At 46.7% G+C, this 20,211-nt stretch overlaps 5 protein-coding genes across 9 annotated transcripts; 3 read left to right on the top strand and 2 right to left on the bottom strand.

Annotated features, from left to right (window-relative positions):
• The first annotated feature begins 2,905 nt into the window (after nt 1–2,905).
• Sfp78E (Seminal fluid protein 78E) lies at nt 2,906–3,579 on the top strand. The gene is made up of 3 exons (XM_020947444.2): nt 2,906–3,000; nt 3,063–3,129; nt 3,194–3,579. Exons 1-3 carry the CDS (start codon nt 2,929–2,931, stop codon nt 3,484–3,486), a joined length of 432 nt encoding a protein of 143 aa, XP_020803103.2. The 5' UTR covers nt 2,906–2,928; the 3' UTR covers nt 3,487–3,579.
• LOC110179835 (uncharacterized) lies at nt 3,476–6,777 on the bottom strand. Its single transcript, XM_086834422.1, has 3 exons — nt 4,364–6,777; nt 4,181–4,309; nt 3,476–4,123 (listed from the first exon to the last, which is right to left on the bottom strand). Exons 1-3 carry the CDS (start codon nt 6,521–6,523, stop codon nt 3,887–3,889), a joined length of 2,526 nt encoding a protein of 841 aa, XP_086690548.1. The 5' UTR covers nt 6,524–6,777; the 3' UTR covers nt 3,476–3,886.
• Nucleotides 6,778–7,194: 417 nt separating this feature from the next.
• Als2 (Amyotrophic lateral sclerosis 2) lies at nt 7,195–12,607 on the top strand. Its single transcript, XM_020947423.2, has 5 exons — nt 7,195–9,823; nt 9,882–10,503; nt 10,568–11,695; nt 11,759–11,910; nt 11,969–12,607. The coding sequence occupies exons 1-5, from the start codon at nt 7,486–7,488 to the stop codon at nt 12,187–12,189; spliced, it is 4,461 nt and encodes a 1,486-aa protein (XP_020803082.2). The 5' UTR covers nt 7,195–7,485; the 3' UTR covers nt 12,190–12,607.
• Nucleotides 12,502–15,422, bottom strand: LOC110179818 (pyruvate kinase). Its single transcript, XM_020947424.2, has 2 exons — nt 14,175–15,422; nt 12,502–14,082 (listed from the first exon to the last, which is right to left on the bottom strand). The coding sequence occupies exons 1-2, from the start codon at nt 14,626–14,628 to the stop codon at nt 12,626–12,628; spliced, it is 1,911 nt and encodes a 636-aa protein (XP_020803083.2). The 5' UTR covers nt 14,629–15,422; the 3' UTR covers nt 12,502–12,625.
• Nucleotides 15,423–17,514: 2,092 nt separating this feature from the next.
• Nucleotides 17,515–19,923, top strand: Cpr78E (Cuticular protein 78E). Of its 5 annotated transcripts, XM_086834420.1 has the most exons (4): nt 18,102–18,818; nt 19,029–19,068; nt 19,124–19,449; nt 19,506–19,923. In XM_086834420.1, exons 3-4 carry the CDS (start codon nt 19,438–19,440, stop codon nt 19,899–19,901), a joined length of 408 nt encoding a protein of 135 aa, XP_086690546.1. In that variant the 5' UTR covers nt 18,102–18,818; nt 19,029–19,068; nt 19,124–19,437; the 3' UTR covers nt 19,902–19,923. The 5 variants fall into 5 exon arrangements, with proteins under 5 accessions (XP_086690545.1, XP_086690546.1, XP_086690544.1 ...); XM_086834419.1 differs by lacking the exons at nt 18,102–18,818; nt 19,029–19,068 and adding an exon at nt 17,515–17,567 and having other exon boundaries at nt 19,069–19,449; XM_086834418.1 differs by lacking the exon at nt 19,029–19,068 and having other exon boundaries at nt 19,069–19,449.
• Nucleotides 19,924–20,211: the final 288 nt, after the last annotated feature.

Below are 20,211 nucleotides of genomic sequence, written 5' to 3'. Positions count from 1 at the left end.
CCTGAGCCCCAGTCTCGGTAGCCTCCTGGCCTCTGTTCCGTTCCCTGTTTGCCAGTTGCCAGTTGCAAGTTGTATGCTGCTAGCTGCTAGCTGCGAGTTGCAAGTTGCCAGTTGCTAGTTGCCAGTTTGCCAGTTGCAAGTTGCGGCTCCAGGGACAGACAAGACGCATGTATGAAGTGTCATTCATCTGGCCATAAACGCATTATTCAATATGCTATGTGCACTGCAAGAAACAATACATACAAATATATATAAGCTAGAACTATATACACTCACAAATCTTAACTGAGGAGTTTATCATACATCTATAAATTATAGCATTTTTATTCATATATTCTTATACCTCTGAAGGGTATTACAATTTTAATCAGAAGCTTAAAACTATGTGAGGGAGTCATTTACGACCCTATAAATCACATATATTCTTGATCAGAATCAACAGCCAAATCGATCTAGCCATGTCTGGTTGAAAAATAAATTTTCGAACATTTTTCGATATTTCAAAATTTTATAAGGGTAACCCCTTAAAATTGGCAAAAATTTTAATTTTCTTAAAACTTAAATTGAGTATGCAGATTTATTAAGCTAATAAAAACTAACATAGGAATGTTTTTCAAAATCAAATTAAGCTTTTTTGGCTAAGGAAGGATATATAAACATTGACTTTCCAAAGTTAGTCTTCTTTTAAAAGTAATGCGAATGGTTTCCCTTTAAAGCACCAATTATTAGTAATAGATTTTTCTCATTGCTTGGGTAAGTGATTTATTTACACTATCATCACCTGGTGCAGATATTATTCTCAGTGCATGAGGACATGAGGGGGGGACAGCAGCTAGACAAACGAGTGATCGGCAGACGGACAACAACAGCGGCAGTGGTAACAACAACCACACGGGGAACAGCAACGACGACGACGTCTGACTAAATGCCTCATACTGTGCCGGGTCTGCGGTTCAGGCTCCTTGACTATCTGTCCGCTCCTCCAACCGTCCGCTCGGTTTCAAGGTTAACAAGTTGCATTTGCAATTTGGCACTAGGACTGGCTGTGAGTCTGGAGACCCAGGCCGAGAAGAAGGATCGTATCCCCAGACAAACGGACAGGCGGACAGGCAGACGGACGCACATCGACATGGTCGCTGTGCCCCTGCGACCGCATCAATCGCTTTGGTGAGAATTAAATGTTTATGCCTTTTGTTTGCCCAGCAGCCCCAAGACCCCGTCCCCCCTCCCCCGTCCAGTTCCTCCCTCTTTAATGAGCGACCTGCTCAATACAAAAAAAATATATATATGGGGATCCGAGGAACAGCTCCCAAATCAAAGAGCCACGGAAAAGTACAACAAAAAGCACTCTCATCGAATCAAATGATACCCTTGGACGAACTAAACGATGCCGGCCAACATTGTGTTACCTGGAGGAGTACCTCCAAGGGCTGAATGAGGTGCAGAAAATGTATTCAAATAATAGAGCTCAAGATCTTGGCTCGGGAGATTATTCAATTGGAACAAATGAAAACTTTTAAACGTCTCCAGTGGGATGCGTAACTCGTCAATATAATTATGGGGTTAATTGGAAAATTTGAATGCCAACGTTTACTTTAACTAAAAGTTGTTTTAAATTTAAAGTCAAGGTTCCTACTTTCTTTTAAATTTAAAGCAGTACAGACCGCCTAAATCAAAATGGGTTTAATCAGAACTTGTTATAGAAAAATGTAATAAAAGTATATTTATATAGTACAATTGAGCCTTTCGTTTGAGGCTTTAAAACTTACAAAATGTAGTGTTTTATATACTTCTCAGTCTTGAATATTTTACAAAAATAACATTTGTCTGCGTCAGTGGGAATGCTTGAAGAAGCCTTCTTCATGCCGCAGGCCGAAGACCCAGAAAAATTCGATTGCTCTGGAGAGCATTGCAGTGAGGAGTCAGCAATAATACGACGCTGATCTATTATTCGCTAGATTGTAAAAATGTAAAAATCACGCTTTCGTGTTGTGTATAAATTGAATGCAATTTATAAATGTCCAGCGTAGAATTAAATCCCCAGCCGTCGGCACAGGCCACGATCGGGTGATGGTGATTTTTCAAAATAAACAACCTTGAGCCGAGGGCTCTGCGGCTCCATAGCTCCATAGGTCCAGAGATCCACAGCCGAGAACAATTGCCAGAGCCCAGAGCAACAATAGACGGCAGCAGAGGCAACAGCCCAAAAGGATCCGCCGGATCGGGTCCCTTGGAGCCACAGATGAAAAATTGCGCCAATTGAATTTGACCAGCGATTGTGGTCGATTGCTCCTCATTGCAGCCAGCAAAGCTGTCTGCGGGGGGTTCCTCTCGGGGAATCGAGTGCCGTCCAGTTGGTGTGGGGAGGTGGTGGTAATCCACTGGGCGGTCGCTTAGTTTTCAACGCATTTATCAATACCCAAGTGGCTTGCCATCCTCTTCCTCAGCCTCCGATCCGATCCGATCCGTTCCGTAACGAAACCTCCTGGCAGACCAAGCGTTGACAATGCCAAGGGCGGTGTCGGTTGCCTTCGCCTAATATATTCGAACTGAAATGAAAAAGACTGCCGCCGTCTCTGATTGAGGATGAAGCCACAAAATCGATTTGCCATAGCTTACATCATTCATTGAGATGCCTATAAGGTACATAGCATACATAGGTATTTCGCAGTTTGGTTAATTGAAAATGATTTTAAGCAATATACTAATCTATTTAAGTACTAAAATAAAGCAGAGAGGTACATAACTCATCTGTTCGAAGTACTAAACCATTGGCCACGTCATGAACTCTCACAACATTCCAACAATCCCATTTCCACAGATTTTAAACAAAACAAATGGATTAACAGCAATTAGATTATGGACAATAAAAAATACGTGTCGAATATCGTCAGTCTTGGATTATTGCTGTGCCAGAAAGGACCTACTATGAGTTTTTCTCATCTGCTATTATTAGCTATATTTGCAGCTCTGTATATTAATACGAGCTCTACTGAAGGGGTAAAAATTATAAAATGATTCTCTCTTTCATGTTTCAAAGCAAAACAACATAAAACTTACAGAATCTCGAGGAAAGTATAATCAACCCAACGCCCGACATGTTGCTGACCCAGGTTAGGAAGACCAAAAGTGAGTAATAGTAACTGAGCACATGATTATTACTATTGTATTAAGCATTGGCACTTCCCTTCAGACGGTTGGTTTTGCGCCGGAGTGTACTGCCCCAAGAAGAACACAGCGTCCTGCAAGACGACTAGTATCCTGAAACCAACTGAGAAGATTGAGCATGATCTGGTTGTTTTATGCCTGAATGCCACAAATTACCCCTTTTGCGGAATAACTCGGAGCTCAAGGGTAGTAGTTCAGGAGATAGTGGAATTGGGCGATGATGGAAATATGGAGTATGTTTCGAAAGAAAGAATTACCACACGCGAGGGAATCTCTATTCCATACTGTCCAATAAAGAGCAAAACCGTTATTGGTTAATTTCAAACTTTTATGAATCGTACTTAAAATCATTTTAAGTTTTATGTATTGAATTCTACAAAAATAAATATATATTTGTGAGCTACACTTAAATACGGTTGTATATATATTCTAGAATATATATGTTTTTACTTGGCATCTAGTGTTAATATTAAATATGAACCTAAAATAGAACAAATATAGTAACCAAACACAAGAACATTAAGTATTTGGATAAATTCAACTAGGTTGGGTATTTCTGGAGTTGTAAGTCTAAGGACTAGGTTATACACAAAACGATAAACAAAAAACAAAAATAAACTCAATAATTGCACCTTTTGAACATAAACAAAATTCGAGACAAAAGCAAATTAAGTACTTTGGGAAAATTTTGTGAAATTAGGAGATGAGCTTTGCTAATCTAAGAATGTTCCGCCACAGCGCGTAGTTCCTCCATTAGGGATGGTATAGCCGCGGCGCGTCTCTGATCCCTGCCAGCGTTTAGTAGCCTGCTCAACTGATCCACATCTGAGCGACAGGCAGTGATGCCCTCGCTTAATTGGCACAGATTCGGTTGGCAACGCTGGCTACGCTCGATCAGATCCAAAATGAAGCTATTGCGCGGGCGACCCGTCTCACTGGCGGTTTGTTGAACGAGCTGCGGGAAGGAAGATATCGTTTACGTCTAATTTCCAGGATGATTCAACCACAATACCTTCTTGTAGTCATCGATCAGATTGGCTACCTCGTGGGCGGGTTCTGGGGGTGCGATGCAACAGTTGGACTTGCCCGAGTCGGAAGCCTCATAGCTCGCTTTTTCCGCTGCCAGAGTGTGTTCCAGATTCTGCGAATATATTTGTAATTTCCTGATAGATCACCTGTCAGCGATTGTTTTTACCTTAATTCTTGCTAAAGCTTGCTCGTGCATTCCGCTAATCTCCGCCAGCTTGAGCTTTAGGCCCGGCAGCTCTTCAGCCTTGCGATGGGAAGCCCTTCCATTACGCAGCTCCTTTCGTAGAAGCTTGGCCAGCTGTGGCCAGCATTTAATGTGCCGCAGCTTTCTGCCCGTTTCCATTTCCAACACTTGCGCCAAAGACCGTAGGCAGTCCACCGCTCTGTGCTCCTGTCGTGTGGTTTCCTCTCGCTCGTCGAGTAACGATTTTACTTGGCATTGCAGCCGCTGAATGCTCATCGAATCCGCAGAATGATTCTCTAGATTCTCCTGGAATGTTTCCTTCAATAGCTGCAACTCCAGCCGATTCTCCTCGTCCTTAGCTAGGCCCAATTGCTGGAGCTGCTGCAGCTCTTCATTTTGACCAGCAAACAATTCATTTAGCTGCTCCAATTCGACGGTTTTGTGTTGGAGCTCTGCACGCATTTCTTGCTCCAATTTTTGAGTGGCTTGCAGCGCCTCTAGGAGCTGCGTCCAATCTGCCTCCATTTCGTTTGTGCTCTTTATCTTGGCATCTTGTTGCTGCAGAAGCTGCTGGAGCAGTGCAACGGTTTGTTTCTTTTGAGCTTTGACATCGGCTAGTTGCTGCTCTAAAGTCTCAATGCGTTGAATTAGAATGGGATCCTCGACATCTGTTTGTGTGGTTTGGTTTTGGCACTGCTTTACCTTCTGTTGGCTAGATTTTTCTATTATTTTAAGCTTCTGCTGCCAGATCTCTGCCTGCTGGCTTTGGTCATGCATTTGGGACTCTGCCGCAGCTAAATCTTTCTTCAACTGTTCGCACTGCTTTGCGTAGAAGCTAAGTTTTCCGATCAATTCGTTTTCCTTCAAGGAACTTTGCTCCTTGAACTTTTCCATATTCTCCTGATCATTTTCCAATTGCCGCTGGGTCTCCTCACACATCGAACGCATTTCATCATATTGGTTCTGAAGCCTGTGCACCTCCTGCTCCAGCTTCTGAAGCGTTTTTTGTGCCTCCAGCAGATTTTCCTTAATGCTTTCCTTCTCCAGCTGTAAGGAAGCCAAGGAAATGGTTAAATTCTCCACCTGTTCCAACTTAAGGGCGTCACTCTGCCGGAGCTGTTCTTGCTCCAAGAGTTGAGCTTGCAGGGTGAATTCTAGCTGTTCCAATTGACGCTGTTGCTCCTCGTTTTGCTCTTTTAACTGTGACATCATCAGCAATTCCAAACGGAGCTCGTTGAGGGAGTTTTTCAAACCGGCAATCTCACTCGTCTTGTTGTTAATCTCCTCATGAAATTTCAGACTGTAGGAGTGCATCACATCAACGCTGTTTTCCCGGGTTAACTTCTGCTGGTAGTACTGCTTGAGATCGAGGAACTCCTGCTCCTTGAGGGCCAAAAGTTGTTCTTGCGTTTGCAGGGTCTCGTTGAGCTCGGCGATGACCTGACGGAGCTGCTCCCTCTCAGCGTTAACACTGCGCAGGGCGGAGCTCCTTAGTTCCAGCTGGTGCTCCATTTGACTCTTGTCGTCCAGGAGCTGCTTACATCTCCCAGTCATCAGCTTGCTTTCCAGCTCCATACTGGCCAAGGTCTGCTGCAATTGTCCCAGCTTCTCATCGTGCTCTAGGCTGAGTCTCTGTATGTCCTCGAGAAGCATTTTCTTTTGCTTGCGCAGGACATCGATCAGTTGCCGTTGATCCCGAAGACGAGCCTCCTGCTGTTTGGCCTCAAATGATGCGTTCGGGGATGCATCACACTTCAGGGAAGAAGTAGTGGGGGACCTTGGGGACTCCTGTTCCTGCTGCTTCTCTAGCGTGGAACATTTCGCATGCAACCGCATAGACTCCTGCTGCAGTCGTTGGTTTTCCACAAGATACTTACGCTCCTGGGCATACAGGCGCTCCAGGGTTTCCAGGCGACTGTGCTTCTGCGACTTGAGCTCTTGCTTGTACCAGTGCTCGGATTTCAGGAGGCGTTCCACTTCACTACGCGACCTCTGAAGCTCTTGTCTCAGGAAGAATATTGACTGTTTCTGCTCCGGGCTAGGCGTCTGCTCAGTATCACCGCCGCCCTCATCGCTAGCGCAGCTGAAGTGGCCGGAGTCATCTGCCAACGCAGCAGCCGCCACCTCGCAGTCCGCATCCATTGCCGAGCTGTGCGAAGAATTTTATTTGTAGGAGGGTGGGTTCAAGAACGAGTTTTGTGGGCGGATGCAAATCACGAAAGTGGCGTTACCTTTCTAATTTATCCTTCAACGGCAATTTGGGACCTCTGATTAAGACCTACTATTCACACACACAAGCAACTAACGGGCTTTTAATAACGGAAAAACTACATTTTAAGCGAAATAAACAAAACATGCAGAAAACTTTTTAGGGAACAGCTGATTGGGAAAGCAGTATGACCTTATTGTGGAGTGGCGAAAAAGAAGCAATAAGAAAAATACCAACTACAATTATTCAAGTATCGAAAAAAATAGTGACGAAAGCTTTGAATACATTGAAGGATTCATTTCTGACCCTATGAATCATATATATTCTTGATCAGAAAACAAATTTTCAAAAATTTTTTAAAATTTCAAAATTTGATCTTTAAAAAAATAATGATATTTTAAATTTGAAAACTGATGCAGACTTATTAATCTGATAAAAACTAACACAGAAAAACTTTCGGCTTCGAATCAATTTTTTATTTTAAAAACTTTAATTTACCCAAAAAAATAGTATATAAAAATAACGCTTATATTTATATATATATATTAATAATACACATAATTATTTAAGAACTTTCGACTGATTAGTTACCCCAATATTTTTCAGTATTTAAATTCTGATCAGCTTTTTAAGCGCTGGTCATACTAGGCTCGAAAAACCATCACAAAAACATGAAAACTTAGCCATCCGAAATTCAACAAAAAGCGACTTTTCTACACCACGTCAACCCCAAATCGCGTTCATACCCGTAACGTAAGATGCTCCACAAAGTCTACGGTGCCTAGCGAGGATCAGAGTGCGTGCAGCATGTGAGAACGACCCGCTGGTCGATTCGTCGAATTGCGTCGTGTTACAAAACTTTGGCCCTGGCCAAATCGCCAACAACAACTCGGTCATGATGGCCAGTGCGGCGGATGACTCGGCAGACGTGAGTCAGGAGGAGGAGAAAGAGTCCTTTGTCATCTACCACGACGGCCGGGCACTGCAGCTCCACTGGCGCGGTGTGCCACCTCTGACGCGAGCGCCCGCATCTCGCATATGCAGCATTGGCGACGTGCTGCTCCTGCTGACCACCGACCACGCCCTGTACTCCGCTAAGCTGCACCCGAACCGCATCTCCCTCGACCTCCAGCTATTGCGCACGGACGTGGTGGATGTGGACTTCTGCTCTGGCAGCCAGGAGCTGTTCGTGGTGCTCAGCAATGGATCTGTGCAGCGCCAGCTTATCACAGCATCCGGCAGGGATATCCATCATCCGCATGCCTGGCAAACGCTCAGCTTCGATCCACTGGAGCTGCTGGCCGAGGGAGTTCGCATTCATCGCGTTTGCTGCTCCGCCCAGGGCGTGGTCTTTGTCGGTGCCGGTGGCGAAACCTACGTAATGGGCACCTGCGGCGAGGTCTTTAATACGGAGCAGCAGCCGCGCCACATGCGTCTCTACGAAGAGGGCAAGGAACTACTCGATCTGGCCGCCGGAAACGAGCACTTTGTGATGTTGGTGGCGCCCTACAACCTAGCGGACGATGTGCTCCAGCTGCAGGTGGCCAATCCCCGAGATGAGCCCGAGGACGACCGGGCCTCCGTGAAATCGCTGAGCAGTGGAAACTCGGAGCGCAGCTTTGCGGCGAACACGCGGCATCTTTTACACCAGGGATACGCCCTGCTCCACACCCAGCTCTTCACGTTTGGCGCTTCGAATAATGGTCTGTTGGGAACCGGAGACCACATCCGACGGGCGAATGTAATGCGAGTTCAGAAGCTGGACAGCATGGGCGTGTGCAGCATAGCTGCTGGACTGGAGCATACGGTTTCCCGCACTCTGGACGGAAGGCTCTACCACTGGGGTCTGAACAGTCACTCACAGCTGGGTGAAGACCTGAGCTCGCCCATGGAAATTACCATTGCGGAGAACGCGGCCTGCCTGCCCATGGAGCAGAAGACAGCGCTAGAGGCTACTTGCGGGGACTACCACACGTTGCTGCTGAATGCCTCCGGTCAGATACAATCGCTTCAGCCGCCGCCGCCAATGCGTCATCTGCAGCAGTCCAGCACGTATGCCCAAACCCTACTCCAACTGCAGCTGGGAGCGGCATGGCCGCGACAGTTGCGACTACTTATGTGCTCCGGGGGATTTACGCTGCAGAATCAGCGACAGTTCCAGCGGCAGTACCACTACTACCTGAGCCACCTGCAGTCGCAACTGCAACTGCTGCTCAAGCACCGCCAGGCGGTCCAGACCCTGGAGATCTGGCAACGGCAGTCGGCGTTGGAGACGCTCAGTGCCCTCGGACCGCTGCTGGTTAGTTGGGAACGGATGCTGTGCCTGCTAGTGGCCACCCTGCACTCCCTGGAGGGATTCTACCGAGCCGACTTTGTGCAGCCGGCGGATCTGCTCTTTATCTGCCACCACAAGGAGTACATAGAGCTCTTCGATGGCTATACCAAGGCCTATTGCGATGTCTTCTCGGTAAACGGCTTTGGAGACGCGGTTGCGGCCATCGCTGGACTCAATAGCCCGCTGGCCGAGCTTAACGAGGAGAGCTATGTGACGCGCCTGTTCCAACAACCATTCAGTATCTACCAGCTTTTTGTCCAGTTCATGGAGTTGCTGGTAAGGACGCAGCCGGAATACGGAGAGCATCGGGTGGCCTGGACGGAGTTTGCGAGGCACAGCTGCATCAGTCAAGAACTGGCCGTGAATACCAGGGATTTCTGGAGCAGCAATGACCGGAATCCCCGAATCGTTCAGTTCCGAAGACGCCAGCGAAGGGTGATCCTAACGTCAGCCTTGGTGCCCCTGAAGCTGGTCTCCACTGGGATCAGCATATCCAGCAACAGCTTCATCCTTTTCTCCGACTTTCTGTGCCAAGTGGGCGGCAACTCACTGTACTCGTATCCCTTGACAACCTTGTGGGTGTGGACGGAGGGCGACCTGTGCCTTAGGCTGACCACGCCCGAGAAAAGCTTTCTGGTGGCCACTCGTACTCAGGAGATGCGCAAGGTATGGCTGGACCAGCTGCAGTCTAGCATCGTGGCTGCTTTGGGCAGGCCGATGGGGAGTCCAGTGCCCAGTGCCCGTTCCACGGGTTACGAATTCAGCCGGGAGCATCCAAAGTTCTCGCGGGTGAAGGCGTGTGGAACCTGGAGGAAGGGCGTAATGCACGGGAACTGCTACTTGGAATACCCCGATGGGAGTGTTTACTGCGGGGAGCTGAACCACGGGGTCATTGAAGGTGAGTTCTTTATCCCTTGTGAATTATCTCCTTACTACTGATCGCTTTCAATCTGCAGGCTATGGCAAGATGGTGATTCCCTCAACGGGTCTGTACGTGGGTCACTTTAAGGGCGGCCGCTTTCACGGCCATGGTGTCTACGAAATGCATTGCAAGGATGCGCCCGAGAGCGAGATATACGAGGGGAACTTCTGCGAGGGCCTGTTCCACGGCCACGGAATGATGCGAAACAACAGATACATCTACGTGGGCGAGTACCAGGCTAATGTCCGCTGCGGCTACGGCGTGCTAGAGGATCTGATGAACGGCGATAAGTATATGGGCATGTTTGCAGACAATAAACGAGCGGGTATCGGCAGCTGTGTAACCAACCGCGGCGACTACTTCGAGGGAAACTTCGCCGGCGATGATTTACTGGGCAACGGAGTGGCTGTGTTCGAGAACGACTACTACTACGAAGGAGAACTAACCTTGCACGGCCCAAATGGGCGGGGAGAATACTATATGCCCTGCGGAGAAGCGGGCAACGTAAGTGTCTCGATGGCAGGCAACGGGGACTCAGACGACACTTGCGAACTGATAGGAAACAAGATGTTTGGACAGCTCAGCGGCAGCTGGGAGACCGTACGCATCCAGGCCGGCGAACTGGTCCTGAATAGGCGCTTTCCAAAGTACCCAAGGTAAGTCTATAGCTTCTCTAAGACATATTTTCAAGGCTGGTTCAACATTTTTCCTTTATTTTAGCTCTTTGGGCCGCCAGGTGGTGGATCACAATCGGAAGTGGCGTTCGCTATTCAACAACTTTGAGTCGGACCTGGCGAACTGCACGGCCAGCAGCAATCCTGCTTGTGCAGGCACCCTAAGGAAGTCCTCGAAACCCACGCTTAGCACAGCACAACTCTGGAACTGCATTGCCGTGTACATGAGCAAGCAGAGGGCTAGGGAAGGTGCCAAGCCAGGAAACTACTTCAACAACATTCTGCTCAGCCTGCCGCTGCCGCAGAAGGAATCTTCGCCCTTAGCCAAGGCGCGGTCCACAACGAACGCCCTAAGCAAGCTGCAAACGGAGGCTGCTTCGGCTCTTGACTTTCTGGGATTTCCACCGCGCCGCATTCATTCTCAGGAAACGCTCAACAGCAAGCCAGGAGGACTCCAGCGGGCCGATAGCTTGCTCTCAATGGGACACAACTCTTCGCGGGATTTGGACTCGAGTAGTCTGGCCAGCTTCCAGCTCGACCAGAGCCTCCTCAACAGCACCTTCAATGGCGACGAGTCGAGTACGTTAAACGAGAGCTTCGCTGGCCTGAGTCACAACAACAACAACAACGGCATATCGAAGCAGAAGAACAGCAGTGATTGCTCTATCACCTCGACTGCATCGACGACTAGTGCTATGCTGGATCAGGTGCCCAGCTTTGGCATGGCCACCACGCTGACGGATCAGGACTTGGCCTCAATACGACTGTACCTGGAGCAGGCCTTCAAGGATCGTCATCATCCGCTGTACTCGCTGAACGAGCGCATTGCTAATTGTTTCCACTACTCCTATGGTTATTGGAAGGTCAAGCCCACACCAATCTTGGCCAAACAGGCGATGCGGGAATGGGAGTCCATATCAAGACGCATTTACCGATTTGTGCGCAAGATGTTTCCCGCCTTGCCGGAGGACTACTGCCACATGGAGGGCAGCAGGGAGGTGATATCGCACATCACGCTGCTTTATCCGCTTGTACTCTCGGAGGGCATATACTCCACCCTCTTTGTGTTGTACGCGAACAAGTATAGTCGCAAGGACGAAATGTACCGCCAGAATCTGAACCATGCCGAGAAACTAAAGGACCAAGAACTCGTTGAAATAATGGGCCATGAGAGGTATTAACTAATACTGATTTGTTACTCGGTAACAAATTGTACATAAATTGCGTTTCTTTACAGTTTTCTCCAGACCGTGATGCTGGATCCAAAGTTTGAGGAGTCCGTGCAGACGTTGAAGCAACTGCAGGAGAAGTTTAGTCCCCAGGACATGTTGACTGTGATACAGCGCAGCACGCAGCTGCTGACCGAGGCCTATGAGCATGCCATGTCGGGTGAGTTTTTATTCATTACCGAAATCAGAGTTGGCTCTATTTTATCCATAACTCACAGCCAATGCCGCCCAGTTGAATGCGGATAACATGATTCCGCTCACCATGCTCACGATGCTGCGTGCTGCGGTGCCCCACTTGGGTGCGGAGTTGGCCCTGCTAGACGATCTGACGGGCCCCAATTTTCAGGCCGAGATGAATGGCATGGCGGGTTATTGCTACACCACCTTAAAGGCAGCCTACGAATTCGTTACCTTGCGAGCTCTGCAAAAGAATCCCTGAATCAACCTGCTGTAATATGTATTTCCCCCTGTTTTTTGTGTACTTGTTAAAAAGAGTGATTGAATCGGTTGCTCAAAGTTCGGCTATCATTCTAATCTACACAAACACCGTTGCTAAAGGTGTCTAGTTAGGCCTGAATGGAGCAACAATCGTAGGAATAATCTAGAGTGAGAGTACTCCGTTGGCAATGTAAGGCTAAGATAAGTGATCTTTGAAATCGTATATAAATTTGTATATACTTCAGCGACGAAACTCCCTCATAGGCTAGCGAGTCACGATTCTGTACAGAAGCAAATAGTGAATGTGTATCTATATCTTTATGTATCCGAATGTATCTGTTTTATATATTCTAAGGCAACAACACATTAACATTCCGATTATTCACCAAACCAAATAAATTATCTTCTGCATAAACTGACGCGAATTCGGCTATCAATTATTTTAAGGCCTCCGAAATAGGTTTTATGTCCTTGTCCGTTGGGAATAGACTTTTTCCCAAATGCGATGTAAAATTTTTCAGGTCCAGCTTGTATATGATGTACTTTTCGGGGAAAGTTGTGGTCTCCTCATAGTTGTACACCAGGACAACGGGATCGTTTTGCCTTGCGATCTTGCGCTTAATCAAGAAGGCCAATGCGTAGGTGGCCCTCATCAAAATGTCCCTTTTGTACTCGACAGTTTGCTTGGTGAAGAAGGGCAGCATCGTGACGTTGTAGTAGATGGTCACATAGTCTTCGGCGGAGCGCATAGGGCTGACAAAGATGATCGGTGCCTGGGGCCGGAAGTGGGCGACCTTCTGCACCATCCTTGTGGTTACACCAATCACCACGATAGCGACCGCTTTCACCTCCAAGGAGGCGATGACAGCCGACCGCGCCAGGCTATCCGCACCCGTATGGGAGCGATCACAGTACGGAGCCTTGGCCAGCGCCGTGGGGCCGATCTGCTGGAAGATGGCGTTCTGCAGGAAACGGAAGTAGTGGTTTTCTTTAGGCGGAGGGCAGTAAACCATGTACTTGTCCGGATAGTAGAATGCATAGTAATAGTGAGCCGGATCTACGCGTAGCTTTTGCTCGTCCAATAGCCGCGGATCGAAGATGATCGGCTTTTGCGAATCGTAAGCCAGCTGCATAAAGCACTCGGCATCGGGACAAAGGTGCATGATGTCCGGAACGATTGTCGGTGGGGCTAGCTCCACCAGGAAGCCATCGTACCGTTTGGCGGCCCAGTTGAGTTCGCCGTCGCAGCCCTGGATCTCGTTAAGGAGCACCCTGGCGTACAGTCGCATGCCGTCGCAGTGCATGACCTCCATCGATTCCTCCAGATCGTCCAGGTACTCCGGAGTGCCCACAATATGAGAGATGACCACACTTAGTCCCACCTCGCGGGCAAAGGTCAAATCCTCGAGCTCCTCGTACGAGACCTGGAACCGATTGCATCTGGCCGGAAACAGGACAGGCATATAATCGTAGAGCGCTCCACCCTTGGCCACACAACATTTGAGTTCGTCCATTTCGCTACTGCGTACCATCAGCTGGATTTCTTCACCAATCAGGATAAAGTCATAGGGCCGCACATCGACGAGGAGGAAGCGAGCGTTAACATAAATAGTCTCCTCAGTGCACCGGTCCGAGAAGTTACGATCCACCGTCAGGATGACCTCGGTACCCTTTACCAGGTTCACGAAGCACTCACCATTATTGAGAGCTGCGGGACTCAAGCTGCCGGTGTATTGGTGGCGCGGCGAGAGCTTCGCTATGATGGAGGACACCACCGGGAAGCCGAACTCCTTCGACACACTGATCTCAGCCTCGCGCAACTTGACGATCAGGCTCTGGTTGCCGTGCTGGGTGCCCTTGGCGAGATTTATTAGGAAGCAGCGGACACCGTTCACTGAAATTGTGGAAAATAGTCAACTTCAATAAGGGTGTATACTGAAAATAAAAAGACCATTCTATGACTAGCCCGTAGATTGCTTTACTCACGTAGATAATTTTGGAGTCCCTGGCCACAGGCTACATTCACGGACAGCTCGATGCATTTGCGGTTCTCGTTGGGATCTGTGGCCAGCGGCGTGGTCAGGATCTCAAATCCACTAAAGTAGTTCTGCCAGCGATCTTCCTCGAAGGGCAACATACACAGGTCCTCACTCATCTCCTCATTACCCATGTCCTCAACTGTATCGTCTCCACTAGACTTTACGGAGAACTTGGAGTGCATAACCCAGACGTCACTATCGTTGCCACCGATGCTACCCTCATCGTCGAAGCCAAACAATTTGTAGAAGGTCTGGCGGCGCTGGATGCTGGCCAATTGAGTCTTGGCCCGCTGAAGCTTATCCACATCCACGGATATGATCCGAAACTTTAAGAACATGTCGTCCATGATTGACGTTAGAGCTGGAACATTCGATCGTCCACTATCATCATGGTCAGTCATTGTGGAAAATTTGTTTGTCAATTTATAAACGAAAGTGTGTATGTTAAATTTGTTAGGTTTTTAGAGGTCTTACAGATTTAGAAAGGATGAGTTGATTGTTCCTAAAGATGACTCATATAATCGTAATAGTTCCATTGAATACAATCTATAGAAACTATACCCCCAAGAGAGGTATATCTATCGTTAAGTTATTGAAACTCAAGATTATTACATTTTGAGGGAATTCACATGAAACTTAAGCGGAAGCTTTCAACTTTAGCGGTAATTGAACAATTATTTCTGTGCCATTAGCCACGCGTACGTGCAACTATAAAATTACATAATGCTCCTCAGCTGCAGTTATCCGCATTAAAGTCCCAACCAAATCGGAATTCGAACTCAAATCCGTATCGGATTGGACCCCTTCCGAACCCGGGAGTTTTGTTTATAGTTTTCCCTGCCGTTTTGCCACCCATGCATTTCCCATTTCCCATACTCATCACACTCTCCCCTTTGAATTCTCCAGTGATAAAAAGAAACCGCAATTGGAGGCGCAGGTAAGTTTGGGTCTTGGTAGCTGCTCCTGCTGCTGTTTCCAATTTTTGTTTATTTCCGTAATTTATTTGCCCGTCTTGCCTGAAGGCGAAAATGTTAAATTTAGCATCGAGCGTCAAGTGAAATGTTTACAATGTGAGAGAAAGTTAAATGGAAGAGTGGGTGGGGCCGGAAAGTAGGGAGCCACGGACCCAAACTAAGCGTTTTAGAATCTTTTTGGAATCTTGTTTCCGCGGCACTTGAGGCCCCGAGGAAAAAAAGGGAAAACATAAACATCCAGGAATGTTTAGAGAATAAAAATGTAGCTCTCCTTGTGTATTTTCCCCCCTTTGTTGTTTATTTTTCGCCCCGCCGCCGACTGACAGATACACCGGCTGACTGAGACTGAGGCTGAGGCCCGAACCGGGGTCTGCCCTGGCCTGGAGGACTGGGTGTGGCCGCGTCCATGTTTAGACTAAGCAACCGATCATCATCGGACTGCGGAAAGTGTAGAATTCTTCCCGCTCGACTGCGAAAATCGCTTGAACTTTGACGCCGAACTGCACTCATCGATTCGTTCGTTCGCTTTTCCCCCATTTTTTTCCGTTTTTAGACACGGATTTTTCTATGCCAGGCGGAGTGGGTGGATGTGGGGGTATGGGTGTGGGTGTGGGTGTGGGGCTGGAGTGGGTGGCGGATGGCGGGGCTGCCCATCTGCTGCCATTGAGCAACATAAATTGCCCGGCTCCTTGGCTCTGCTCTGCTCTGCTCTGCTCTGCTCGGTTCGGTTCGGTTCCTCGGATCGCTCCGATCGCTGTTCCTCTGCACTTGAGAGCAGCCGCCCAGCATCAGCAATCTCTCGCGCCCTCTCTTTCCACTTTCCTGCCAGCCATCTCTTTCCTTCGCCCTGCTGCCATCCCGCTCGCTCGCCCATTTTCATTTCGTGAATAGAATTTTCTAAATGTCTTTGAGTTTTCAAAATTTTGGAGCGTAGGTGCAGTGCGTCGCGAAGCGTCAGCGTGTACGGTTCGCTTTTAAGGAAAATCCACCAAAAACGTTCGGTTAATTAAGAAGAAAATTAAATGAAAATACACCTGAACAATAACAAGGATCTTAAAACAAAAAAATAATTCGAAGAGATCGTTTTGTATTTGTGCGACTGCGAGAGGAGTTCTGACAACAGGAAGAGGATCCTGTTCGAACGACTTCCTGCGGAAGTGGGCGTTTTTCCGCCACTGTTGCCAAGTCCTCATATACACCAGCACCAGCACTAACACCACACCCACATACAGACAGCACACCACACACAGTGGCGATAATTTTTCATCTTTCCAATATCCCACTCGACTGGCAAAATATTCGCTTCGGCCGTTTGGCTAAAAATATTTAAAAATCCAAAAATCCACTCGCGTCGCTGGCTTGGCCTGGCCTGGCGGCTGGCCGCTTCAACCTACTACGGCCGGCCGCCTGTTTTTCATAATTTTCAGTTGAGTTTTATTTATTTATCCTATACATACTCGCACGTCCGCAGTATTGCCTGCTTTTTCTCTTTTTGTTATTTTGTGACTGTCGAAAGTTTTGCGCTTTCTGCGCTGCTCATTTCATTTGGCATGTCGTCGTTTTTGTTTATTTCATGCCGCCCCCTCAAGATTTTCCCCCTTCCGTCCGGCTTTCCACCCTTGGCCGTGCAGTTTTCCTGACGCAACATCTAGCAGACTTTTCGCGGCTTTTGTCTCCATGATGCAGATCCTAATTGCCCCAGCCCCGTGAAACAAATCACAACTTAATGGGCAGACGCCATCTCGGCGGTGGTTTACAACTTCCTTGGCCAGATTTCCGAATAGAAATATATATATGATAGAGTGAACATATATATATAGGTATATATATATGGTAGTTGGCATCGGAAGACAGCTGTGTGCATTGGCAGATGCCATCAGCATCATCATGATCATCGTCCATTGCGTATGTGGGGGAAGTCCATAAAAAAAAGAAACCAAACCAGCACACAGTTATAAAAATAAAACTATTTTCGTATGGCCCGTGCGCATATAGACGCTCGATCATTAGACATTCGAATCGGGATCGGAGGCCCCAGTCAGCGCAGCCTCTTGGCACAGTTTTCCAGAGAGCACACAGATCGGTCCATAAATCAATCGAACCAAATTAAATTAATTCAATATCTAAACAAGCGAAAACACAAGAAGCAATCTCATCATCTCATCACGGTGCCATGTGTGCGGATGGCTATATCTCGCCCATTGAGTATAGAGCATATATACAGTGTAACGTCTATATAAATTCTAGTCGATTTGTCTTTTTCCGCTTACTGGCGTTTTATTCAAGCAACGACAGGAAAGGGAAAAAGGCGTATTTACTATGAGTTTGTCCATCAATCTGTATTATATTCCATGACATATATACAGGTGAGTATATAGCAGATATAGGATGATGCATCTTTGCGTAGGATATACATTTTTATCTGGCTAATCAAAGTCAACGGCTTCAGCGATGCAGGCAACTCATTTGGCGGCTCATTTGCCATCATTATCTTCAAAAATATTCCCGCGATCCGACCAGAATAGTCTAATTAAGAATTGAGATGGATTCTTTAATGTTTTTAACATCATTTTTTGATGAATGTGGTAGTAAAAATCAAAACGACATGGTTTTATAATTCACAAAACAGTGGCCAACACCCAATGAGTAATTCCCTAAAATAACAAAAGCTGAAAATATGTGTGTTTGTTCTCGTAAAATCTGAACAATATTCGGAGCTTCTAGTTTCTGAAGAGAATTTACAATAGAATTTACAATAGAATTTACATAAGCGAAGATCGAATTCCTCGTTTTCAGTTTGGTTTTAGGTTTAAATATTTCGATTTAAATATTTCGATTGCTCTAAATTTATTCTGCATTTTTGGATTTTCATTTCCGATTTATATAGAATTACTTGGCAATGCGAACAAAGAAATATTAATATAAAGAACCAAATTTTGCCAGATTTCCTCCGGCGAGGCAATGGTGAAATTTAACAAATTGCCTGACTCTGGTCTGCGGCGGCAACAGAACCAATTCAGATCCAAATCGGGGGGCATTCTTCCATATTTCTGTAGCATTTCAAATGAAACGAAAATTAAATGTAAAATTTATTGTTGCATAAACAAAATGCCGAGAAACCGACCGCATCCAAATCGAACGATGCGTATGTGGCACCTTTAAGTATTCCTCGGCCCCTGCCCTCGATCGGTCCCAGCAACCATCCATCCCAGCAGCCCCATCTCCCTTCCCATATGCCCCCAACATCTTCAACTTCATCTTCTCCTGACCGACCCGGCAACTGCTGCTGCTGCTGCTATGTGGAAGGCATATAGTATGAAAGCTGGAGAGGATGGAGATGGATATGGAGGCGGAGGTGGAGGTGGAGAACTTAGTGCTGCCTCATGCCCAATGGCCAAAAATAACATCAATGAGGGCAAGGCGCGGAGACGGACGCCGTGTGTTTGCTTTGTTTATAGTTTTCGTGTAAACAATTGCGAACGGAAAAACCGAATCCCCGGCGTGTTCATGTTCGAGAAAAATCAAATCTGGAAAATGCTCAAAATAATAGAAAACCGAAGCGATTGAAACTGAAATCGAATGGCAGAGCAGGGAGCAATGAGGAGCTCTTTTCTTAGGTATAATCATGATATTCTTTAACAAAAATGTACTAAAAACTATGATTAAAGATTCCTCTTAAGAGTAGGCGAAATATCTTAATAAGAACTCCAAGCTTAAATTGCAGTTGTGTTTGATTAACTTTAAGCTATTCTTAAAGTTGCTACAAAAATGATTAAGCATTCGTTTAAAGTAGAGATTAATTTACTGAATCACTCATTCTGCCTTAGTTTTTGTTCCCTAATTTTAAACAAATTCAGGTCATCTCAGGTACATTCAGACCCTGTTTCCAGATGGAACATAAATTAAGAACGTTGAATTGCAGCCAGGAATTCAGATGTGCAATGGATGGGCTGGGAGATGGCAGATGGGTTTCTGGACGCGGTAAGAAGCTTGCTCTTTAATTAATTCTTAGAACGGGTTTCCAGTAAATGCCTTCGAATCCAATATTGTACATATGGCGTGTATGTAAGTGTCTGGATATTGGCCAATAACCGGTAAACAAGGCGACCAGCAATTCCGATTTCAATTCCATTTTATTTTTGGCAATATAAAGAGCTGTCGCCGCTGGCTCAGAGTCAAATCAAAGTCAGCCTTTCAGCCAGACAGAGCACAGGAGAGCAGAGCAGCAGCATCATCATGTTAAAGATTGTAAGTATCGCGGCCTTCCCAAGGATTATCTCATTCCCAAGACATCATCTTGCCAGGTCTTCATCACTTTGGCCATCTGTTTGGTCGTCGTTCTAAGTGCTCCGGTGGACCAGGTGGATGTTCAGCCACCGGTGGCCATACTGGAGTCCACCCATGAGAAGCACGAAGATGGATCCTACAACTTTTCGTATCTGGGCGAGGATGGCACCCATCGCCATGAGGAGGCTGTGGTCAGGAACCAGGGCACCGACAATGAATACCTCGAGATCAGCGGCTCCTACTCCTACTTCGATGCGAATGGCAAGGAGGTGGTTGTGAATTACAAGGCCGATGACCACGGATTTGTACCCGAGGGCGGGGCCATCCTTCCTCAGATTTCCCTGGCCGCCAAGCAGGTCAGCGAGCAAGTGTCGCAGCCGGATCTGGACTATGAAAAGCCCCCGAAGGTCTAATAAAGAAATAACATTAATGGAATTTTATTATGGGTCTTAATGGTGGATAAAGAATTTATATTTTAGGTGCGGGAAATGACAGCGAGTCCCAATGGAGCACTCAACATAAATAAATCTCAAGGAAATCGATTTTGATGGACTTATCTGGCTTTCCAGATAGGCGAAGTATTTTTAAGCTCTCCAAGCATATGTTTTATATAAATCAGAACTAATTATGTTTAGCTTTGAGTGGAGAGTGCTTATTCGGGTATTTTAAAAGTATTCTAATTAAGAAAATAAGTTTACAAAGCATGAACATGTTTTAGAATAC

Source organism: Drosophila serrata, unplaced genomic scaffold (assembly GCF_035046125.1).
Source record: "Drosophila serrata isolate PLE 108 unplaced genomic scaffold, ASM3504612v1 contig_272, whole genome shotgun sequence".
NCBI lineage: Eukaryota > Metazoa > Arthropoda > Insecta > Diptera > Drosophilidae > Drosophila > Drosophila serrata.
This window is presented reverse-complemented; position numbering and strand designations above follow the sequence as displayed.

What these genes read in the sequence shown, in the direction of transcription:
- Als2 (XM_020947423.2), top strand. Translation starts at nt 7,486, where the DNA reads ATGATGGCCAGTGCGGCGGATGACTCGGCAGACGTGAGTCAGGAGGAG. An exon ending in GAACCACGGGGTCATTGAAG is followed by an intron (nt 9,824 to 9,881) that starts GTGAGTTCTTTA and finishes TTCAATCTGCAG; the next exon opens with GCTATGGCAAGATGGTGATT. An exon ending in CTATGAGCATGCCATGTCGG is followed by an intron (nt 11,911 to 11,968) that starts GTGAGTTTTTAT and finishes CATAACTCACAG; the next exon opens with CCAATGCCGCCCAGTTGAAT.
- LOC110179818 (XM_020947424.2), bottom strand. Translation starts at nt 14,628, where the DNA reads ATGACTGACCATGATGATAGTGGACGATCGAATGTTCCAGCTCTAACG. An exon ending in GGGACTCCAAAATTATCTAC is followed by an intron (nt 14,083 to 14,174) that starts GTGAGTAAAGCA and finishes CCACAATTTCAG; the next exon opens with TGAACGGTGTCCGCTGCTTC.
- Sfp78E (XM_020947444.2), top strand. Translation starts at nt 2,929, where the DNA reads ATGAGTTTTTCTCATCTGCTATTATTAGCTATATTTGCAGCTCTGTAT. An exon ending in ATACGAGCTCTACTGAAGGG is followed by an intron (nt 3,001 to 3,062) that starts GTAAAAATTATA and finishes TAAAACTTACAG; the next exon opens with AATCTCGAGGAAAGTATAAT. An exon ending in CCAGGTTAGGAAGACCAAAA is followed by an intron (nt 3,130 to 3,193) that starts GTGAGTAATAGT and finishes ACTTCCCTTCAG; the next exon opens with ACGGTTGGTTTTGCGCCGGA.
- LOC110179835 (XM_086834422.1), bottom strand. Translation starts at nt 6,523, where the DNA reads ATGGATGCGGACTGCGAGGTGGCGGCTGCTGCGTTGGCAGATGACTCC. An exon ending in AAGCTTTAGCAAGAATTAAG is followed by an intron (nt 4,310 to 4,363) that starts GTAAAAACAATC and finishes ATATATTCGCAG; the next exon opens with AATCTGGAACACACTCTGGC. An exon ending in TGATCGATGACTACAAGAAG is followed by an intron (nt 4,124 to 4,180) that starts GTATTGTGGTTG and finishes TCCTTCCCGCAG; the next exon opens with CTCGTTCAACAAACCGCCAG.